At 44.3% G+C, this 21,658-nt stretch overlaps 1 protein-coding gene across 1 annotated transcript; it reads left to right on the forward strand.

Moving 5' to 3' along the window:
• Positions 1-595: 595 nt before the first annotated feature.
• Positions 596-21,437, forward strand: LOC137261547 (kinesin-like protein KIF18A). The gene is made up of 19 exons (XM_067799309.1): positions 596-666; positions 1,735-2,123; positions 4,450-4,607; positions 5,941-6,045; positions 6,417-6,527; positions 6,772-6,969; positions 12,048-12,145; positions 12,414-12,489; positions 12,808-12,882; positions 13,365-13,453; positions 13,936-14,095; positions 16,066-16,230; positions 16,443-16,564; positions 17,252-17,469; positions 17,630-17,701; positions 17,848-18,979; positions 19,263-19,384; positions 19,538-19,703; positions 20,213-21,437. The coding sequence occupies exons 2-19, from the start codon at positions 1,763-1,765 to the stop codon at positions 20,271-20,273; spliced, it is 3,489 nt and encodes a 1,162-aa protein (XP_067655410.1). The 5' UTR covers positions 596-666; positions 1,735-1,762; the 3' UTR covers positions 20,274-21,437.
• The last annotated feature ends 221 nt before the right edge of the window (positions 21,438-21,658 follow it).

A 21,658-nucleotide genomic window follows, 5' to 3' on the forward strand; every position in this document is an offset into this window, starting at 1 on the left:
GATGATTTCCGAGATGTTTGCAAAATATGAAAATAAAATGACTTCTATTATGAAAATTATTCTTGCAGCAGTTAATTAACATGTAAGTCTAATGAAAATTCACGAATGAAGACTCACTTATGGCCAATGTACTGTAGTTTAAATCTTATAGTTGTAGGGGGTGCAAACGCGGGTTGACGTAAGGATATTGAACTTAGATTTAGAAGGATATAAGTAATACTTTGTGGATAGTAAACCTTTCATGTAGCTGGCTGTAAGAGGGTCATATATAGAGAAACGGACAATCGTCTTCCACACATCCTATGTGACAGTCACAATACTGCAGTGCAGCCCTATATTTCTTTCAGTAACAATATAGCCAACCTTTCAGTTTCAATAGTAAACACAGCACAACGGCTTAAGAACACATATAACATTACTTTCACATAGTTGGTGATACAAAGTGTAAGAACGGTAAATTAAACTATCGGGAATAAAGTCCTAACTAACAAACATTTGGTAACAATTTTGAAATATATAAGACAAACGTGATAAAAGGGACGTAACTCTTGTTTTTTTCGAAAACGCCCAGCAGAAGGCGCTGATTTTTTCCGACCAATGAAATGGCTTCATCTATTGAAAGTGGGTATTTCAAACTGAAATGTTGACGTTTTTACCCTACATCATGTAAGTTATTTTTATGTTTTGTACGTATCGTTAGCAAGTCTGCATAGAGGGCATATTTTTTGTTATTATTATGATTGTTGTGAAAACAGTAGTGATCGTTCAGAATCATGAAAAAAGACAAAATCGTGGTTCAGCGACCTCCAAGGTGTGATCTATCAATGAATGAAATGGATTCATTGAATGATCGAGTCATTCTGAAAGTGTTATGTATGTTGGTATATTCCAAAGAGGATGGTGTATGTTTCAGAGAGCATAGGCATCTCACAGTTTCTGCAAACCCAAGTATTCTGCAAACTGCCATCATGTAATCAGTACAAGTAATAATTTTATACTGTAAATACACTCCCAGCTGGTATAACCTTGGGCCAAGGCTTGGCATAGGCATCGATCTCGAGTTGCAGCTTGGTAATTTGCTCCAAATTCCAAGAAACAATAGACGCTGTTTCAACATATTCCTCTTTATGAGTATCTCTTGTACATTTTGATTTAAGAAAAAAAACTGGCCAAAATACACGCGTGCTCATCATGCTTGCTATAAATTACGAATTGTCAGTCTTGTTAACTTTGTCATGTAAATATTTATCATGTTTGTTGTCACGACCGAGTGACTGCTTCGCGCTGTATCTTTGTTTTTCGGAGAGGATTAGTGAAGGATTATAAATGTTACTGTACCAATTTAACATTTGTCTATCAGCTAATTAGCCAAATTCTCCTATGTAATGAACTTCTCAAACGACAGGTGGTGATAGGTGAATTTCAAACGGTTATGATAATGATATCAATTAGCATGAGGGAACAATATTTTATGAACTTAATGAAGTTTATCAATATCATGAAATGTAGCTTACGTTGACTGGCTTTGATTTTTTGCTCGATTTATCACTTAGCTACCTCATATTTCCTGATAATGTAGGACAATAGTATTGTTGTTATTCTATGGTGACATTAGTACCATTTAGGCCATACTGAATGTTTTTGCTCTTCACAAATGAGACTTGCAACCATGATAACAATCAGGCTGTGTTCAAGAAAAAGGGAGAGATATTTTTTCATTGATGATATCTTCAGTTTGCAGCCATAGAGGACACACGAAAGGATGACAGTGGGTCACCCTCGGAGTGACTCAAGTATGGCAGGACCTAACAGTAGTGGTACAAAGTCCAGCAATGTCAAGGTTGTTGTGAGAGTTAGGCCAGAAAATGCTGCAGAGAAGGCAGGACCTTTTGAGGTGGTTGTTAGGGACATGAATGAACATGTGTTAGCCTTTGATCCCAAGGAGAGCAACTCACCTGTGCGTGGATTCCGCAGACAACCAAGAGATATTCGGAAACGTCGTAATAAAGATCTCAAATTTGCCTTTGACTTTGTGTTTGGACCATGTGCAACTAATGCAGAGGTGTACAAGCACACTACCAAGGGCATCCTGGACGGCCTCCTGGAGGGTTACAACTGTTCAGGTAGACACCTTTACTTGCATTACTATACTTTCATATTCAAATTATCACATAAATAATGTCCAACGTTCCCAAGGTGAGCCAATATTATGTACCGCTATTTTGTGGTCCATGAGACTCCCTGGTTTCTGTGTTTGTTATGAGTGGTGTAGTGTTCCCCCCTAAGCACATTTAGGAGGGTGCAGCGCCCTACCCTTTGACTTTTGCGCCCTGCCCTTTTTATTTTGTGCCCTGCCCTTTTTCGCCTCAATCGCAGTCGTTTACTATGACAAGTGTGTATTTTCCAGGTTTGAAATGCTTTTTTTCAAATTCTAATCTTAAAATGCAAACTGAGAAGAGTAAAAACGAATTTGACTTTCGATTCATTTTGTTTTTTAGATAATCCTCACCAACATGCCCTTTGAGGTTATGAAGTGCCCTTTTCCATGAATTTACCCTGCCCTTCCTGAACCCTAGGGGGAACACTATGGTGGGTCTGATGTTGGTGTGTTTCAGCCTATGGGGCTACAGGGGCTGGTAAGACACACAACGTGCTGGAGAGTGAAACCCATGATGGACTTATGTACCACCCTAGTGTCATGTATGTTGGTGTGTTTCAGTGTTTGCCTATGGGGCTACAGGTGCTAGTAAGACACACACCATGCTGGGGAGTGAGACCCATCCGGGGGTCGTGTACCACATCCTGGTGTCATGTATGTTGGTGTGTCTCAGCGTATGGGGCTACAGGTGCTAGTAAGACACACACCATGCTGGGGAGTGAGACCCATCCTGGGGTCATGCACCACATCCTGGTGTCATGTATGTTGGTGTGTCTCAGCGTATGGGGCTACAGGTGCTGGTAAAACACACACCATGCTGGGGAGTGAGACCCATCCTGGGGTCATGTACTACACCCTGGTGTCATGTATGTTGGTGTGTCTCAGCCGATGGGGCTACAGGGGCTGGTAAGACACACACCATGCTGGGGAGTGAGACCCATCCTGGGGTCATGTACTACACCCTGGTGTCATGTATGTTGGTGTGTCTTAGCCGATGGGGCTACAGGTGCTGGTAAGACACACACCATGCTGGGGAGTGAGACCCATCCTGGGGTCATGTACTACACCCTGGTGTCATGTATGTTGGTGTGTCTCAGCCGATGGGGCTACAGGTGCTGGTAAAACACACACCATGCTGGGGAGTGAGACCCATCCTGGGGTCATGTACTACACCCTGGTGTCATGTATGTTGGTTGTTGGTGTGTTTCAGTGTTTGCCTATGGGCTGCAGGTGCTAGTAAGACACACACCATGCTGGGGAGTGAGACCCATCCTGGGGTCATGTACTACACCCTGGTGTCATGTATGTTGGTGTGTCTCAGCCGATGGGGCTACAGGTGCTGGTAAAACACACACCATGCTGGGGAGTGAGACCCATCCTGGGGTCATGTACTACACCCTGGTGTCATGTATGTTGGTGTGTCTCAGCCGATGGGGCTACAGGGGCTGGTAAGACACACACCATGCTGGGGAGTGAGACCCATCCTGGGGTCATGTACTACACCCTGGTGTCATGTATGTTGGTGTGTCTTAGCCGATGGGGCTACAGGTGCTAGTAAGACACACACCATGCTGGGGAGTGAGACCCATCCGGGGGTCATGTACTACACCCTGGTGTCATGTATGTTGGTGTGTCTCAGCCGATGGGACTACAGGGGCTGGTAAGACACACACCATGCTGGGGAGTGAGACCCATCCTGGGGTCATGTACTACACCCTGGTGTCATGTATGTTGGTGTGTCTCAGCGGATGGGGCTGCAGGGGCTGGTAAGACACACTATGCTGGGGAGTGAGACCCATCCTGGGGTCATGTACCACATCCTGGTGTCATGTATGTTGGTGTGTTTCAGTGTTTGCCTATGGGGCTACAGGTGCTAGTAAGACACACACCATGCTGGGGAGTGAGACCCATCCTGGGGTCATGTACTACACCCTGGTGTCATGTATGTTGGTGTGTCTCAACGTATGGGGCTACAGGTGCTAGTAAGACACACACCATGCTGGGGAGTGAGACCCATCCTGGGGTCATGTACCACATCCTGGTGTCATGTATGTTGGTTGTTGGTGTGTTTCAGTGTTTGCCTATAGGCTACAGGTGCTGGTAAGACACACACCATGCTGGGGAATGAGACCCATCCTGGGGTCATGTACTACACCCTGGTGTCATGTATGTTGGTGTGTCTCAGCGTATGGGGCTACAGGTGCTAGTAAGACACACACTATGCTGGGGAGTGAGACCCATCCTGGGGTCATGTACTATACCCTGGTGTCATGTATGTTGGTGTGTTTCAGTGTTTGCCTATGGGGCTACAGGGGCTGGTAAGACACACACCATGCTGGGGAGTGAGACCCATCCTGGGGTCATGTACCACACAATGATTGACCTGTATGAGAGGATTGCCAACCTCAAGGATGAGAAGACATGTGATGTGGCCATCTCCTATCTTGAGGTATGGAGCTGCATATCAGCACTTGCTGAAGTTTTATTGTGTTTTGTTAATTTTTAGATTTTTGTTTGAGGACAAGTTCTGTGCCTTCCCGCAAATAAATTTACTAACCAGGGTCCTGTTTCACAAAACTTTCGTAAGCCTGATGTCTCGTAACGTTTCTCGTAGCATTTGTACCTCTTATATTGTAGCATAGGAGATGCGAATGCTATGAGAAAAGTTACGAGATATCAGGTACACGAGAGTTTCGTGAAACAGGACCTAGGAAGCTCTCTTTGTGCTAAGACAGTCGTAAATTAATGTCAGTGTTTGTGCTGAGACAGTCATAAATTAATGTCGGTGTTTGTGCTAAGACAGTCGTAAATTAATGTCAGTGTTTGTGCTGAGACAGTTGTAAATTAATGTTAATGTTTGTGCTAAGACAGTCGTAAATTAATGTCAGTGTTTGTGCTGAGACAGTTGTAAATTAATGTCAGTGTTTGTGCTGAGACAGTTGTAAATTAATGTTAATGTTTGTGCTGAGACAGTTGTAAATTAATGTTAATGTTTGTGCTGAGACAGTTGTAAATTAATGTTAATGTTTGTGCTGAGACAGTTGTAAATTAATGTTAATGTTTGTGCTGAGACAGTCGTAAATTAATGTCAGTGTTTGTGCTGAGACAGTTGTAAATTAATGTCAGTGTTTGTGCTGAGACAGTTGTAAATTAATGTCAGTGTTTGTGCTAAGACAGTTGTAAATTAATGTTAATGTTTGTGCTGAGACAGTTGTAAATTAATGTTAATGTTTGTGCTGAGACAGTTGTAAATTAATGTTAATGTTTGTGCTGAGACAGTTGTAAATTAATGTTAATGTTTGTGCTAAGACAGATGTAAATTAATGTTAATGTATTTATGACTATCTTACCTCTAAGAGAGCTTCGAAAATCTAGCTCCTGGCTAGTAAGTACAACTACAATCAAAGTTTAGAATTCTTAGGGCTACGAATGTTTCAAGAATGAGGACCCAGCTTTTGCTTTATTTACAGCTGAGCAGCATGTGCCTTTTTTCTGCAAGTATTAGCAAAGGATATAGTGTATTCATGCAGATCTTCATGAGCCATGTTTTTACAGGTGTTGATGCAACATGTTCTGTCTTCCTGCCTGTGTCTGTGTTACATGTATGTTTTACATCTGCTATGTTCTAACAGGTTTTGATGTAGAATCTACTTTGTGTATTCTTGAAGGTGCCAAGGAAGCATATCTACAACCTTCCTGCACTGCTTCATTGTTGATGATCCTGCTGCAGCATGTTACATTTGACTGTACATGTGAACTAAGCATATACTGTTTGATAACAGGTGTACAATGAGCAGATCCAAGACCTGCTGCTACCCAGGGGGAGTCTGCCGATCAGGGAAGATCCTAAGAGTGGGGTAATTGTGCCGGGACTGTCGCTGCACAAGGTAATATTTCCTGTGATGATAGAGATGTGATAGTTACCAAGATGTAACATGTGACTTTTACAATGATGTAACAGTTCCCCACATGTTTGCCAGCTTGCTGTTTATGTGAAACATTTGTGACCATACAGGTTGTATTCCATTCTGTGACACACACTTGACAATTTGAGGGTGGTGTGACTTGTGACAGCTCCCTTTTATGACAATATGCTGGTGATTTGACAAATGACAGTTCCCTGTTGTGAAAATATGCTGGTGATTTGACATGTGACAGTTCTCTGTTGCGACAATATGCTAGTAATTTGACATGTGACGTTTCTCTGTTGTGACAATATGCTGGCGATTGTTGACAATATTCTATGATCTGCTTTCAGCCGAAGAACGCGGAGGAGCTGCTGTACATGCTCCAGTTTGGCAACAAGAACAGATCCCAGCACCCAACTGACGCCAACGCCGAGTCATCACGGTCTCATGCCGTCTTCCAGGTGAGTGTAGTCAATATAGACTTTGAGCAGTTGCATTGCTGTATACTAAGTATTTGTAAATACTATAGATGGTAATGCATAGTGCATACCAGTGATATCAAGCCACATCGAGTTTGTTTCATGGTAATTTCAACAATTATTACTGTATATAACATTGGAAATGAACATAGATACACAGTCCTGTCAACATTCAGGTTCGTATAGAGTCAGTGACTTTGACAGAGTTCCAATCTTTTATGGGCAGGTTTTTGTTCGACAAAAGGATCGCACAGCCAATATTTCTACTGAGGTGAAGGTTGCCAAAATGTGTCTAGTTGACCTGGCAGGGTCAGAGAGAGCTACGGTCACGAAGAATCGAGGGGCAAGATTCAGAGAGGGGGCGAACATCAACAGATCTCTTCTGGCATTAGGGAATGTCATCAATGCTCTTGCTGAGAACAAGGTTAGTCCAAGAGGTGTCAGTGGCTGAAAGCTTTATCATTGATGTGATGATTCAATAGTAGCCTGACCCATGAAGGTCCAGCATAGAATAGGCCTTCAGCAACCCATGCTTTCCATAAAAGGCGACTATGCTCGTTGTAAGAGGCGACAAACAGGATCTGTTGGTTAGGGTCGCTGACTTGGTTGACACATCGGTTCTCAACTGCGCAGATCACTGGTTTGTCTGATCCAGACTTGATTATTTACACACTGCTGCCATATAGCTTGATTCTTTTTCAGAAGAAGTCCTCCTTGGGGTACATATATAGCATTAAAATGTCCATTTTAAAATGCCTATGACAGTTATTGAATAAATATTTTACAAAACAAAAAACTCGTTTTTGTCTTGTGAGACCACCCCTACAGGGCCCCTACCTGGGCCCCTTGACAGCCAAGAGCAGGTAACTCCCGCCGCGAACCTTGCACCTCACTTTTCATACTGTCGTCATATGAGACAGGCGTCCACAGACAACTCTTAAGTACTGTCAAGCTTACGGCTAGTTATGAGTGAGAAGACTTCTAACTCTGTATGTATGGTTCCTTTTTTATGCATGGGCGCTATTAGGAATTCATAGGTTAGACCTTTTCATTCATGAAATGTTGTAACTTTACGTGGTGTCCGCGTCTTTCAGCCATGTGGCTGGCAAGATGGCGGTCAGCACGTTTCGCATGGTTAATGTTTCCAGCCTTGTTAATTATTAGGCGTGGATTCTATTGCTATGGGGTGATAAAGGAATTTTCCTTTGCTTGCAAATTGGTATGTTTTAGTACAGTATCCTTTATGGCTTCTCTACTTAGGCACATTGGGCTCTTCATACAGTTCAGTATAATAGCTTTTATTTTTTACAGATTAGATATCGCCCGTGCGTTTTAATTTTCTCTGTAAAAATTATGTGTGCTTAGTGGATTTACGGACCTTGCTACTATCATAGCTTGGTTCTGTTTTTTCCAGGGAAATCAGCGAAGTGTACAGTCGTTTTCTCCCCCCCCATGGCGGTGACTTCCACTTCATCCAGTGCACCTCCGTCACAACTTTCACAACCCTTAACCTTTGATGTTTTAACAAGTCTTTTACAGCAGCAAATGGCTTCGGTCCACACGCTCATTTCGGACGCGATGTCTGGTCTCCGTCAGGAAATTGGCGTCCGTCCAGATGGGGGTGTGGCTCCTAATATGGCGTCCCAAGGGGTCTCCAGCCAAACCTCTGGTATTGGTGTGGGGACACCCTTATTGAGTGAACCGGTGCCGTTAGCAACTTCGGTAGCCGGTCTCTCGGGGACGACCTCTGTCGGTGTTCCTAGGGAAGCGGTGCCGGCTATTCACCACACGGACTCGGTCTCGGTCGGGTCTATGACGTCGAGCCGCTCGGCTCTTCTCGAGCCTCTCTCACTCTCCGATGTTCCCTCGACCGACCTTCCGGAGCTGTCTCTCAAGTCAGAGTCCGCCTTTCTCTCTTCCTACCGGAATGGGAAAAGGTCACATCCAATCCCTGGGTCCTATCCACACTCAGGGACGGCCACTTACCACAGTGGAAGCGAGACCCGCCTCTCTTTTCTGGAATCCGTTGCACGCCAGTGCCGGCTGTTCCGGAGAAAGCCTAGGTGCTCCGCGCCGAGGTCCAGTCATTACTGGTCAAGGCGGCCATCGAGGTGGTTCCAAGGGGACAGGAACAGGAGGGATTTTATTCCACTTATTTCCTAGTTCCCAAAAAGGACAGAGGGTTCAGACCTATTCTAAATCTAAAAGGCCTGAACAAATTGTTGCAGGTCCCTTCATTCAAGATGGAGACACTGAGGTTGGTGATCTCATCTGTAGAAAGAGGCGATTGGCTTACGTCCATCGATCTCAAGGATGTGTACCTGCACATTCCCATGCATCCCCAGTTCAGGAAGTACCTCCGGTTTTCCTTCAACAGGGCATGCTATCAGTTTCGGGTGCTTCCCTTCGGCATCGCTACGGCTCCGAGGGTGTTCACCAAGCTTATGCTAATCCCAGCGCAAGTGGCCAGGTCACAGGGCAGGTGTTGCCATCCGTACCTGGAAGACTGGCTCCTTCGGGCACTTGCCGCTCACTTGAGTGAAGATGCGTTTGCAGTCATGTGTATTCTCACCAAGTTGGGTTGGATTATCAATCTAAAGAAATCAGAACTCGTTCCCACACAGGATCTGATCTTCTTAGGCGCACGATTCGAGACAGCACGAGGCTTGGTCTCCCTATCTCCGGATCGAATCTCCAAAGTTCAGAGAGTTGTTTTACAATTTCTTGAGTCCCCCTCGGCCACAGCTCGGACTTGGCTCCAGTTGCTAGGCAACATGGCGGCGACAGTGGACAATTCAATACGCCCTGGCTCGGATGTGGTCTCATTCCCAGAGCTACGAGACTATGCTCCATGCTCCGGGATGGTTACTTCCTCATTTACGGTGGTGGACAGTGGTAGGGAATCTATCCATGCTCCCTTCCCAGATCTCTCAATTCAGACAGACGCCTCCCTCACAGGGTGGGGGGGGTGTACTGGGCAGTCAATCAGTCTCGGGCCAGTGGTCGCAGAAAGAGACGCACCTGCACATCAATGTGCTAGAATTGAGAGCTGTCTGGCTGGTGTTCCGACACTTTCGGGAGATGGTCAGCGGCTGTGTGGTGCGTCTAGAGATGGACAACCAGATGGCAATGACGTATATCCTGAAACAAGGCGGTACGGTGTCTCCGTCTCTCCTTCAGGAGGCGTGGCAGTTTCTACTTTGGTGCGACCAGTTCAACATGCGGGTGTGTCCTGTGTATCTCCCGGGGGTGGACAATGTTCGAGCAGACGCGCTCTCTTGACGTGTTCTGGCCCCACACGAGTGGATGTTACATCGGGAGATATTCGAGACTATCTCCCAGTTGTCCGGGTCGTTCCAGGTGGATCTGTTTGCCTCTGGGGGGACGAACCAGATTCCGGTGTTTTGCTCTCGGATACCGGATCCAAGAGCCATCGCCCAGGATGCCTCCAGCTCGATTGGACGGACAGGGTATTGTGGGCGTTCCCACCTCTACCACTGATTCCCAGGGTCCTCTCGCAGCTTGCCATCCAACCAGCTCGACTATTAGTGCTTCTTGCTCCTCTTTGGTCGTCTCAAAGCTGGTTTCTGGTGTTACTCAGATTTCTGGCACTGCCTCCTATCCTGTTACCCTTTCGACCGGACTTGCTATCCCAGAACAGAGCGCCGCACCCGAATCCCAGGATTCAATGGGTGGCTCGGCCACTGTCAGGGATCGCCTCCAGGCGAGCAGAATTCCTGCACCAGTTGTAGACACAATTCTGGCCTCACGGAGGGATTCGACAAACGTTCAATATGAGGATAGATGGGCCTGTTATGCTTGCTGTTGTGCCAACGGGTTGATTCTTGATCCCTTTTCTTCAACTTTAGTTGAAATACTGGAATTTTTACAGTCCCGGCTAGAGAACGGCCTTGCCGCATCTACTATCCGGGGCTATTCCACAGCTATTTCGGCTTTCCATATTCCTGTCGACGGTGCTCTCTTGGGGCAGCACCCTCTTGTGCAGCGCTTTCTAGCAGGCGTGGATAGGATCCGTCCGACTATCCGGCGGATTTGTCCCCTGTGGGACTTGTCAATTGTTCTTGATTGGCTGTCCGGTCCTCTTTTTTACGAGCTATCATCTCTTTCTCTCCAGCTGTAAAACTCTCAGATCTTATAGCAAACGAACTGCTGATATCCGTAAGGATAAACAGTTGTTTTGCTGTTATGGCGGGGTGAGAGCTGGTCTGCCGGCGAACAAGCAAATCATTTCTAGGTGGCTTGTCTCTGCCATTTGTATGGCTTACACCCATAAGGGGTTAACTATACCCCAAGGGCTGAAAGCTCATTCGGTTAGGGCAGTGGCTACATCACAAGCTTACGCAGCGGCACTGCCCATTGAGGAGATCTGCTCAGCGGCTATTTGGAGCCGGCCGAGCACGTTCATCCGACACTATCAGTTGGACAAACACTCAAGGGAGCGTGCTCGGTTTGGTCAAACAGTTCTCTCCCCTGATATATATATAAAAAGAACCAAAAAGACAATGGCACTTTCTTATAGCGTCGTTGTTTATTATGCACTGTTGTTCCCGGCACTGTTCGCTGGTTTGGGGAATGTACCATACAGTGTAGAGTTTTTGGGGCGTGGACTAATGTCCATCAGTCCTGAGCTCAGCCGTTCATTGGCTATACCCCACATTTGCCCCGCACCCGCCTGATTGACATCAGCGGTCTCGGTGTTTGGGTAAGTGTTTCTTTTATCTCTCGCAGCTTCGGCAGTGTATGAGAGTGTGTGAAGGGTATATGTTAGCAGACAGAATGCCTCTCCCGACTCACGTTCGTTGGGAGTCTGTTTTATGCTATATATGTACCCCAAGGAGGACTTCTTCTGAAAAAGAATTATACAAACCTGTAGAGGTTATGAATTCTTTGAAGAATGTCCTCCTTGGGGTAAGGCCACCCACCTCCCCACATTCTGTCTGACGAGTTCAGCATGAAAAGTGAGGTGCGAGGTTCGCAGCGGGAGTTACCTGCTCTTGGCTGTCAAGGGCCCAGGTAGGGGCCCTGCAGGGGTGGTCTCACAAGACAAAAACGAGTTTTTTGTTTTGTAAAATATTTATTCAATATTGTTACAACTGTCGTAGGCATTTTAAAATGGACATTTTACTGCTATATATGTACCCCAAGGAGGACATTCTTCAAAGAATTCATAACCTCTACAGGTTTGTATAAATATTGCTGGGTGCGGTGTAAAACGTTTTATTTGGGATTACAGTTCGTCAGTAAAGTAAAGTACAGGTTCTAGTATGTTTGTTAGGTTCAGTCCCATTGGCTATTCAAAGACACACTTTCAGAGTTAGATACCTAATCACCAGCACATAAAGTCAGCCATCTAACTCGCTCAGCCGAAGCAGCTTGTGGAATGACCCTGTATCAGTGAACTGGTTCCCTTACTTGTCATCACTCCATCAGTTATTCTTTATTACGTATATGATTAAACATTATGTGACTCATTCCTTCCAGAATAAAGGTCACATTCCTTACCGAGACAGCAAGTTGACCCGACTCCTGAAGGACTCGCTTGGAGGCAACTGTCGGACTGTCATGATAGCAGCAGTCAGGTAAGGATAACACCCTTGCACTAGTTCCAGGGAGAGTAGACACCCCCTGGTCCACCTTTCATGTTATGACAAGTCTGGTCCTTCACTACTTTCACAACACTAATAGATTGTGTTTAACATTTCCCACATTGGAACAATTCATGTGACTGTAACTATTACTGTTCAATGAAAGGATGTATATGAATGTGAGGATCATCTGAGTGTCCAGAATGTGACGGGGAGAAAATTACTGTGATATCTTGTTGACATATTGCTTCTGTGTTGCCAGTCCTTCCAGCATGTCGTATGAAGACACTTACAACACCCTCAAGTACGCAGATAGGGCCAAGCATATCCGTGCCACGGTGAGTTGACCAACATACATCTAATACATGTTACCTGGGATGTTGGAATTGTGGTTAAAGCGTCAGCTTGTCACGTTGAACTCATGGTACCATTCCCGACCAGTGTGACACCCATTCTTGGTGCATCTAGGTGTTTCCTCATGGCTGAAATAGTGCTACAAACCCAGCTCATTCACTCACTAAATGCCACTTGTTCATGTTTATATGACCCTCGAGGAGATACCAATCTTAAAGTATATTGCAGCACTTGCTACACATTGTTTACTGCACATTGTCCACTGTACATTAAGCAGTCATCATTTGTCTGTCTGTCCCCAGCTGAAGAAGAACATCCTAAATGTTGACTTCCATGTGTCCCGGTACGGCCAGATTGTGGAGGATCTGCGTAAAGAGGTAAGAGAATACCTGTATCAATGTAGAGCTGCCTCCTTTTGGTGTAACAGGATCCGCTGACTGTCTCAACTACGATCCCCAGTTTGTTGGTGCAACAACCATGTGTTCACCAAAGTGAAAGTCCACTCCTGTATCAAACTTTTCAGCAAGAATAGCTGCTGAAATATGTTCTTTGTTGCTGATTAATGAATTCAGTTTGATTGAATACTTGTGAATCATTCCACAAGCTTTGTGTCCATCACTCTATGCCCAGAAATGAAGATCATCTATTTTTCCTAGGCAAGTGGCTGTGATGAGCAAAAGACAAGGGGACTTTGTCATTAACATACAATATTACATAAGAATATACCCTGGCATCAAAAACCTGTTTCCATCTGCATGAAAAACATTTCCAATGACCCTGTGCAGCATCTATGGTCTGACAAAGTGATTATCACAGCTCTGGCTGTGTTATACTAATGTTTTTTGTTGGCTACTCACAGATCGGGGAGTTGAAGTCAAGGCTACAGCTATATGATGAAGGGAAGATTGGGTCGTCACGGCGACAGTCATCTGTCAATGAGGAACATAGGTGAACATTTATTTGGATTCTCTATTTGTTTTCACTGATAAAGTTGGGATCTGGTGTACTTGCTAAAAAAAACATCATACAACAAGTACGTATCACATTCTCTTTTGACAACATTTACACAACTTATGCAAGCTCTCTATTGTCATGCTAAGAGATAGCAAAAGATTTAAACAGTAGGATTAAAGATAGAAAGGTAGAAGAATTTCCTTTTCACTCATGTTGGCTGAATTGCCCACACTTAGTGAAAAACAAACAACTAAGTAAGTACACAGTTTATTGTGCCATATGGTTTTGATACACCTTGTAACTAAGATTATAGATGTGCAACTGGTCTGTACAACTGATAGGTATACAGTTTGTACAGTGTATTGTTTGTGGAGATTGTGATCTGTACATGATGGTAAGTACAGGTAGTTGTAAAGTGTTGGCTTGCATTCTTTGTGTTGTTTTGGATGTTGAGCTATAACTTGCATCTCAAACAGACTGAGTGCAATCCTGGAGAACATCTTCGAGGCTCGGCTAGATGTGCGACGTGAACAACTACAGGTGGAGTGTGTATATCGGGACCTGCTATGGAAGATTGGACGCAAACAGAGATGTCTTCATCGACTGCGCATCATCTCCAGTGCTTCACAGGGTCAGGTGGGTGGTTCTATACTGAAAGGATGTTGTTCTTTCTTGGTACCAAGAACATGTCAACAGTACACTATGCTTGTCCAATGCATGGTCAGACTGGGTGATTTGTTGAATCTATAAAGTTAAGCAGAAATCAATCAGAAGAAAGATGTGAATACATCAAAGAATAAAGAAATGTACTGTAACTACCCTTTGTATTTTTAAAAGAAGATCAAATCAATACAAAGGTAATACAACACAAGAGCAAGTGATTACAACAATAAAGTCCTTATTGTGCAAGTACAGTGTATGACAGCTGAAACATTGTTGATCAGGGTATACAGCACTGCCTCATACCACAAGTCAGTGAGTCTGATGTACTGATTGAGATTTCAGGGTTAAACATTCACTCACTCACTCATTCACTAGACCCAGGTGGCAGGCGACATTTCATGTTATGTGTAGATCAGAAGCTGTTGCTGATGATTGTACACCAGACGCTGTGGCTGATGATTGTCATGGTGCTGATGGTTGATTGTACACCAGACGCTGTGGCTGATGATTGTCATGGTGCTGATGGTTGATTGTACACCAGACGATGTTGTTGATGATTGTCATGATGCTGATGGTTGATTGTACACCAGAAGCTGTGGCTGATGATTGTCATGATGCTGATGGTTGATTGTACACCAGACGCTGTGGCTGATGATTGTCATGGTGCTGATGGTTGATTGTACACCAGACGCTGTGGCTGATGATTGTCATGATGCTGATGGTTGATTGTACACCAGAAGCTGTGGCTGATGATTGTCATGGTGCTGATGGTTGATTGTACACCAGACGCTGTGGCTGATGATTGTCATGATGCTGATGGTTGATTGTACACCAGAAGCTGTGGCTGATGATTGTCATGGTGCTGATGGTTGATTGTACACCAGACGCTGTGGCTGATGATTGTCATGGTGCTGATGGTTGATTGTACACCAGACGCTGTGGCTGATGATTGTCATGGTGCTGATGGTTGATTGTACACCAGACGCTGTGGCTGATGATTGTCATGATGCTGATGGTTGATAAAATCATCATGATGCTGATGGTTGATTGTACACCATAAGCTGTTGCTGATGAATGTCATGATGCTGATGGTTGATTGTACACCAGATGCTGTTGCTGATGAATGTCATGATGCTGATGGTTGATTGTGCACTTGAAGGTGTTGCTGATATAAGGGTAACGCTATTTTTCAGGGTATTATCATTTGCAGAAGCCCTCGGTCTTTTCCTTCGTCGGGCAGTTAATGAGGTCTTTCATTAACTGCCCGACGAAGGAAAAGACCGAGGGCTTCTGCAAATGATAATACCCTGAAAAATAGTGTTACCGTTATTATAGCTAAAATGAATAGAATTTTTAATCAAATATGAATAAAAACAGTGGCTTCGGTTTAGAAGCATTTACTGCCAACAACAAAACGACGGAGGTCACTGACACGCATTTTACAAATATAGTCACGTCATAGAACAACAGATGATGTCAGTATTGAGAGTGACGACATTCGACCCTGACCTTTGCTCATACTACCAGCCGCCATTGTTTTCAGTGATCAACAATTTTAGACTTCAAGTTGATATTTTCATTGCTGTATGTTGTAATTTATGGTACAATTGTTATGGATGGCACTGGCAGGAAAGTGCATAATGGCACAGGTACATGTGACGAATGTGAGCCAGATATATGGTAAAAAATGAACCCTTGTTCAAACGAGCCGTAGGTGATTAAACTTCAACAGCTGAGCTACTTGTGATGTCACCTAACAAAGGGCTTGATAATGGCCCGTCGTCAGGCATTTTGCGGGCATTATCGAGTTACAGTGGACCACTCATTTCTGATAATGTGCGAGCGTTTTAATGATAATTCTATCCATTTTAGCTATAATGGTTGATAGTACAGTTGAAAGTGTTGCTGATGGTTGATAGTACACTTGATGGTGTGTGTTGCAGGTGTGTGAACGAGTGGAGCGCAGTCTCAAGTCCCTCCAGGGTAAACTTGAAGCAGTTAGCAAGAAACGAGATGCGGCTGAAGTGAAGCTGGCTGCCAACCAAGACTGGCTGAATAGAGTCCATTCAGAGATGTGCCTGGCAGGGGGAGACAACACCATGCCAGAGGTAGGCCCCCATGTTGCTCAGTGTTACAGTGTTCTGCATAATGTTCTGCTCCATGGCATTGTTCTGCATAATGTTCTGTTGTGTGGCTTTGTTCTGCATAATGTTCTGTTGTGTGGCAGTGTTCTGCATAATGTTTTATGTGGCAGTGTTCTACATAATATTCTGCCATGTGACAGTGACTTGTGTTCTACATAATGTTCTGCTGTGTTCAGCTGCTGTCTGTGAGTCTTAGGATGCACAACCTGGAGGTAGAGGTGAGTGACGGAAGACATCACACCAAGCACCTGCAGAAGCTGATACGCTCCCAGGAGAAGGAAACATCTGCCACTGACCGGTATGTGCACATTCACATGGTTCTAGAGTAACAATGTTCATGGAAGCCACGATAGAGGGTGTCTTGTAATGGTCTTTGGGAATTAGTTTTTCAATAAATAATTCCGTTTGAATATTACTGGTACTACTTTTCATTGTTTTGTTTTTAGTGGTGATATGAAACGTCACACAACGTCACATCCATCCATCATCCACCCACACATCATCTACCCATCCATCATCCATCCACCCACCAATTCCATCCATTCATCCACCCACTCACCCATCTTTCATCTGTCATCCATCCACACACACATCTTCCATGTATTATAAATTCACCCACCCATCTTCCATCCACTCACCCATCTTCCATCAACCATCCATCCACCCACCCATTATCCATCCATCCATTCCATCCACCCACCCATCTTCCATCTGTCATCAATCCAGTCACCCATCTTCCATCTGCATCCATCCATCCACCCATTCCATCATTCATCCATCCCCACCCATCTTCCATCCATCTTGTCAGGTCCAGACTTGATTATTCTCAGACTGCTGCTATATAACTGGAATATAATATAAACTACTCATTCACTCATCTCCCACTCATCTTCTATCACCCATCCATTCACCCATCCTCCATCTATCATCCGTCATCCACCATCCACCATAATGTTTGTCACATCATTATGTCTCTCCCATTTAGACTGGTGACCAACCTGCTTGCTCTTGTACGCAAGCAACATTATATACTGAAGGGACACAACCTTGCCACAACTGACCTCTTGGAGGAGTTTGATGTGATATCGCAGTCAGTGGATGGTCGAGAGGTGACGTGGGATGACGAGACGCCCAGCGATGGCACCAGTGTTCCCATCAACGACATCATCTCACTTCCACTACTAAAATCAGTGTTAGATGGAGGTAAGTCTAAAGTCCCCTTTCTTACACTGTAGGAGTAATGTTCCAATAGTGTTTCATTCAGAACTCGTCACAAACTTGTCACATCATTAGTTGTATGTATGTCAACGGTGTAGTTGCTTCTGCATTACATCTGTTGTATTCTAACATCTTCTTGCTTCAGACTCATCTGGCTCTCACCTAAGACAGAGACACACGTCAGGGGACCCGGGGAAGTTGGAATTGGCAAACACTGGTGGGTCAATATATCTTTGTGTTAATGTGACATAGGTGTTGCTATGTCTAAACAGTTTCTGTGTGTGGGTACATAGTTAATCTAAAGAAGCGAGCAAGTCCTATATGACACAACTGTTGTTACATCCTCCTCTCAATGTGTTGCAGGAGGAGCCCAGAGGGTGATGTCTGGCAACTCTACAGTGGAAACTGCAGCTGCAGCAGCTAAACAAGCAGGTCAGGTAGTGGAAGGACTTCCTGGCTCAGTACCTTCACATCCGATATCCCCAACAGAGAAAGACCCCAGCCAAGACCCCAGCATGTCATCCCAGTCTGTCAATGCTGGTCACACTCCTGCCTGTAAGAAGTTTGCTACTTTACATACAGATGGCAGTTCATCTCTGAATGCCAGTGAAACAATTAGTTCACCTCTGTCAGTGGCAGAAAAATGGCAACATTTGAATGATACATTTGCCCATAACCCGGTTACAACTGAAGGACAGCCTGTGTCAGGATCCTACATTTCTTCATCCGAGTCTGTCAACTCTGACATCATGAATGGAACATTCACATTGCAAACGTCACACATGCCCATCCGCGTGCCGTCAGATCTGTGTGCTGTAAAATCAGAAGCTGTTTCTTCATCTAATCCTAGTCAGGTGTCCAGCTCGCAATCATATGTGCCAAAGATTGACTTTGAGTATGTGTGTCAGAGTCCTCTGAGCCGTAGTTCTGTGGTCAGGCAGACTGTGGACTCTTTGGACCAGAGCAGCCCCTTCCGGAGGACATCATGTCTCCCACGGAAACCCTCCCCTGTTCCTACTCTCTGTGCGTCCCCCCTCCCAGTTCCACCATCTGTGCAAGCCTATCTGAGCTCTCAACCCTCAGAGTCATCCGAACCTCAGCTTGGTGCTGTTGTAGAAACACAGAGCTCCACCCAGTGCAACATGGTCACAAAGAATAACCCTATAAATCTGAAAGGGTCAAGCACAATAACAAAATGTCAGACGAATCTCTATGGTTCTGCCACGATCACCAAATCCCAGGGTGTGCGTCTCAGTGGTTCCAGCACAGTGACCAAGAGTACGCCAGCAGAACACACGGACAAGGAAAACAGTGATCACAGGAAGAATAGTGTGGTCCGGTCGATTACATTTGGTGGAGAGTGCCAACAGACACCAGAAAGGTCAGAGATGAAGAGTTATGCTGAAGTTCTGAAGACTCCTTCGCCTGTCAGACTCAAGCTGAAGACCCTTGACAGCAACACACTGGTGTCATCCCCATACTTGCCAACTGCCAGGTGAGCTATGTTCTTGTTAATCCACCTGTATCTCTGTACTCTAGGTGAGCTATGTTCTTTTTACTACACTTGTATTTCTGTAAGAGACAATTGCCAGGTGAGCTGTGTCATTTGTTATTAATACACCTGCATCTCTGTAAGAGACAATTGCCAGGTGAGCTATATCATTCACTTTTATTACAGCTTCAGCTTTTATATCAGCTTAAGTATAACATTCCAGCACTGAAATGAAGTAGGTTCTATATATTCATAGACAACCTGATATTGATTCCTTCAATTGCAGGAGTGTGCCAGGCTACTTAGCACCAAACACTGGGGTATGCAAGGCTACCCACAAGTCTGAGGAAACAGCCAGGAACCTCAGTCAGTTTGGTCTGCCATCAGTCGCCAACCGTTCTGCACCAAGTAAGTAGGAGGGAGGCACTGGGTCTACAGATAGACTTGCATGAACATCTAGCTAGTGATGATATATAGTCTCATCAGCGTCAGATTATCCCTGTGTTTCTGCAAGACCATTTAAGCCCAGTTAGATGTCAGACTATCATTGTGTTTCTACAGGACCATCAAAGCCCAGCTACATGAGGTCAACGAAAGCTGCCACCCAGAGAAGTCGGCATCTGTTTGGTCGTGTGAAGGATGAAGCCCCCAATCCGACCACTGCTCCCCCTAGGAGAGTCGCAGCCCCAGACACCCACACACAGTCTACTGCAACAAACAAGTCACTGTGAGTAACATCTATCCTTTCATTGCAAGACATGGTGATCTTTTTCATCTTGACTGAAATCTGGTGAGCTAACATCATGACCTGTTTGTCAGTGGTCCACGCTATATATCTCCTCAGAAAGATCTTGGTCAGTGAAGCTTTACCTTCATATGTAAATGTAGTTCCCATCAAAAGAGGTTTGATTTCAAATTTGGCTACCATAGCAGTCATGTTGCAAAACCTATTTATTTCCATTATTAAACCATTTCTCACAATCCCTTGCACAGTAACCATTATCTTCTCAGACCCCAAAATACAGCTCTTGAGTCAAAATAGTACATGCAGATTGTACTGTTCAAATGTTCAGCCTGATTGTTGGTCTGTTAGCACTCATGTGTATGGTCTTCTCCTTAGTGTTGACTAGTCTGTATCATGTCACCATCACATCAAGCTGACATGCTGACCTGTAAATGAAATAGTGTTCAAGGGAACTTCAGTTGATTGTGTGATATTCTTGTGACTGTTGGCAGGTCCCGTATGAGGAGCAAGTCCATGTCCAGTCTCAGTGGGCGTAACAGGTGGCAGCACTAGCTCCATCACACCAGCATCGGAAGCCCCAACATCCATCAACATTAACTTATTTACTGCTTTTGTATCATTCCCCTTCATTGCATCACATCTGTATCATTTCACTGTTATATGTGTATCATTTAACTATCGGTCTCTGTCAACATGAAACCATTTGTATCAGTAAGGTGATGGGCAGATTGCAATATCCAGTAGATATCACCTTTCATTCTATCACACGGACCATTTGGCCAGGTGACCTTCCATCTCTCATTTCTTGCAGTAGATAAAGATACTCAGCTACGTCTATATCTTGTCATTAGTATCACCCATACATTGACTTACGTACTGGATGTGATGCCTCAGGCATAATGGCACAAGGTGTGACAACATGTCTAATTTCCACCTGGGAGTTGCTCAGTCTTCTCTACAAATCTCTTTAGTGGGACAGAAGGTCAGATGGTCCTTTCACGAAGCAAAATGTTAAGCTCAACTCCTATTCTTTAACATTGCACAAGGGTTACATTCATGACTTACGATCACCTTGGTGCTTTGTGAAAGGATGTCCAGATGTAACAAATTCCTGTTCATTCCTTGTGTAAATACTGATATATAGCATCTTGAGAATTGGGTGCTGTAAACAACAAAAGTAGCTGTGAATAGCTGCAGTTCTGTGAATATGTCATCCAGCAATATTCACTCACCTGAAGGCTCAGTATATGTTATACCTTGTCTCACACAAAAATGTAGCATAGCTATTTTGATAAGTTTTGTTTTATGAAATGATATCAATCTTTATTGAGATTCTGTATATATGTGTATATAGACTGATGGTAAGAATGTGTGTGTGATCTGTGATGAGCTAACTATGACAGGGTGAAGGTGTGTTGAGGGAAGTAGTTTGGTATTTAATGAAGCAGCTGTTTCTTGTTTACAAGGATTGCGCTGTCACAAAGACAGTGGTTCATTCAGTCTTTTGCATATGACATACATTTTTTCAGAAGCCATTGCATAGCTTTCAGCAATTTCCACCTGTCACCTGACTGGCAGTCTTTGTTATTGTGCATTTTCTTGTCCTTCAAAAAAATGACTTGCATGTCAGATTGTAACCAAGTACACAGTACAATATTTCCCTCTTAACCAAATGCCTGCCTGCTGTTGCCTTAAGAATAAATATAAAATATACAATATTGAGTCTGTCTTGTATAAGTCTAGGAGAATTATGACTGAATGAGGATTGAGCAGTCACAATGTCTACAGAAAATACTGAACAAAATATCAGACCACTGTGTAGTGTCTGTCTCACACCGTACTCCGCCATATTCCAGCTACATAATGGTGGTGTATGAATAATCAAGACTGGATCAGACAACCTTGTGATTCACATCATGAGTGTCACACACTAAATT

Source organism: Haliotis asinina, chromosome 14 (genome assembly GCF_037392515.1).
Source record: "Haliotis asinina isolate JCU_RB_2024 chromosome 14, JCU_Hal_asi_v2, whole genome shotgun sequence".
NCBI classification, from domain to species: domain Eukaryota; kingdom Metazoa; phylum Mollusca; class Gastropoda; order Lepetellida; family Haliotidae; genus Haliotis; species Haliotis asinina.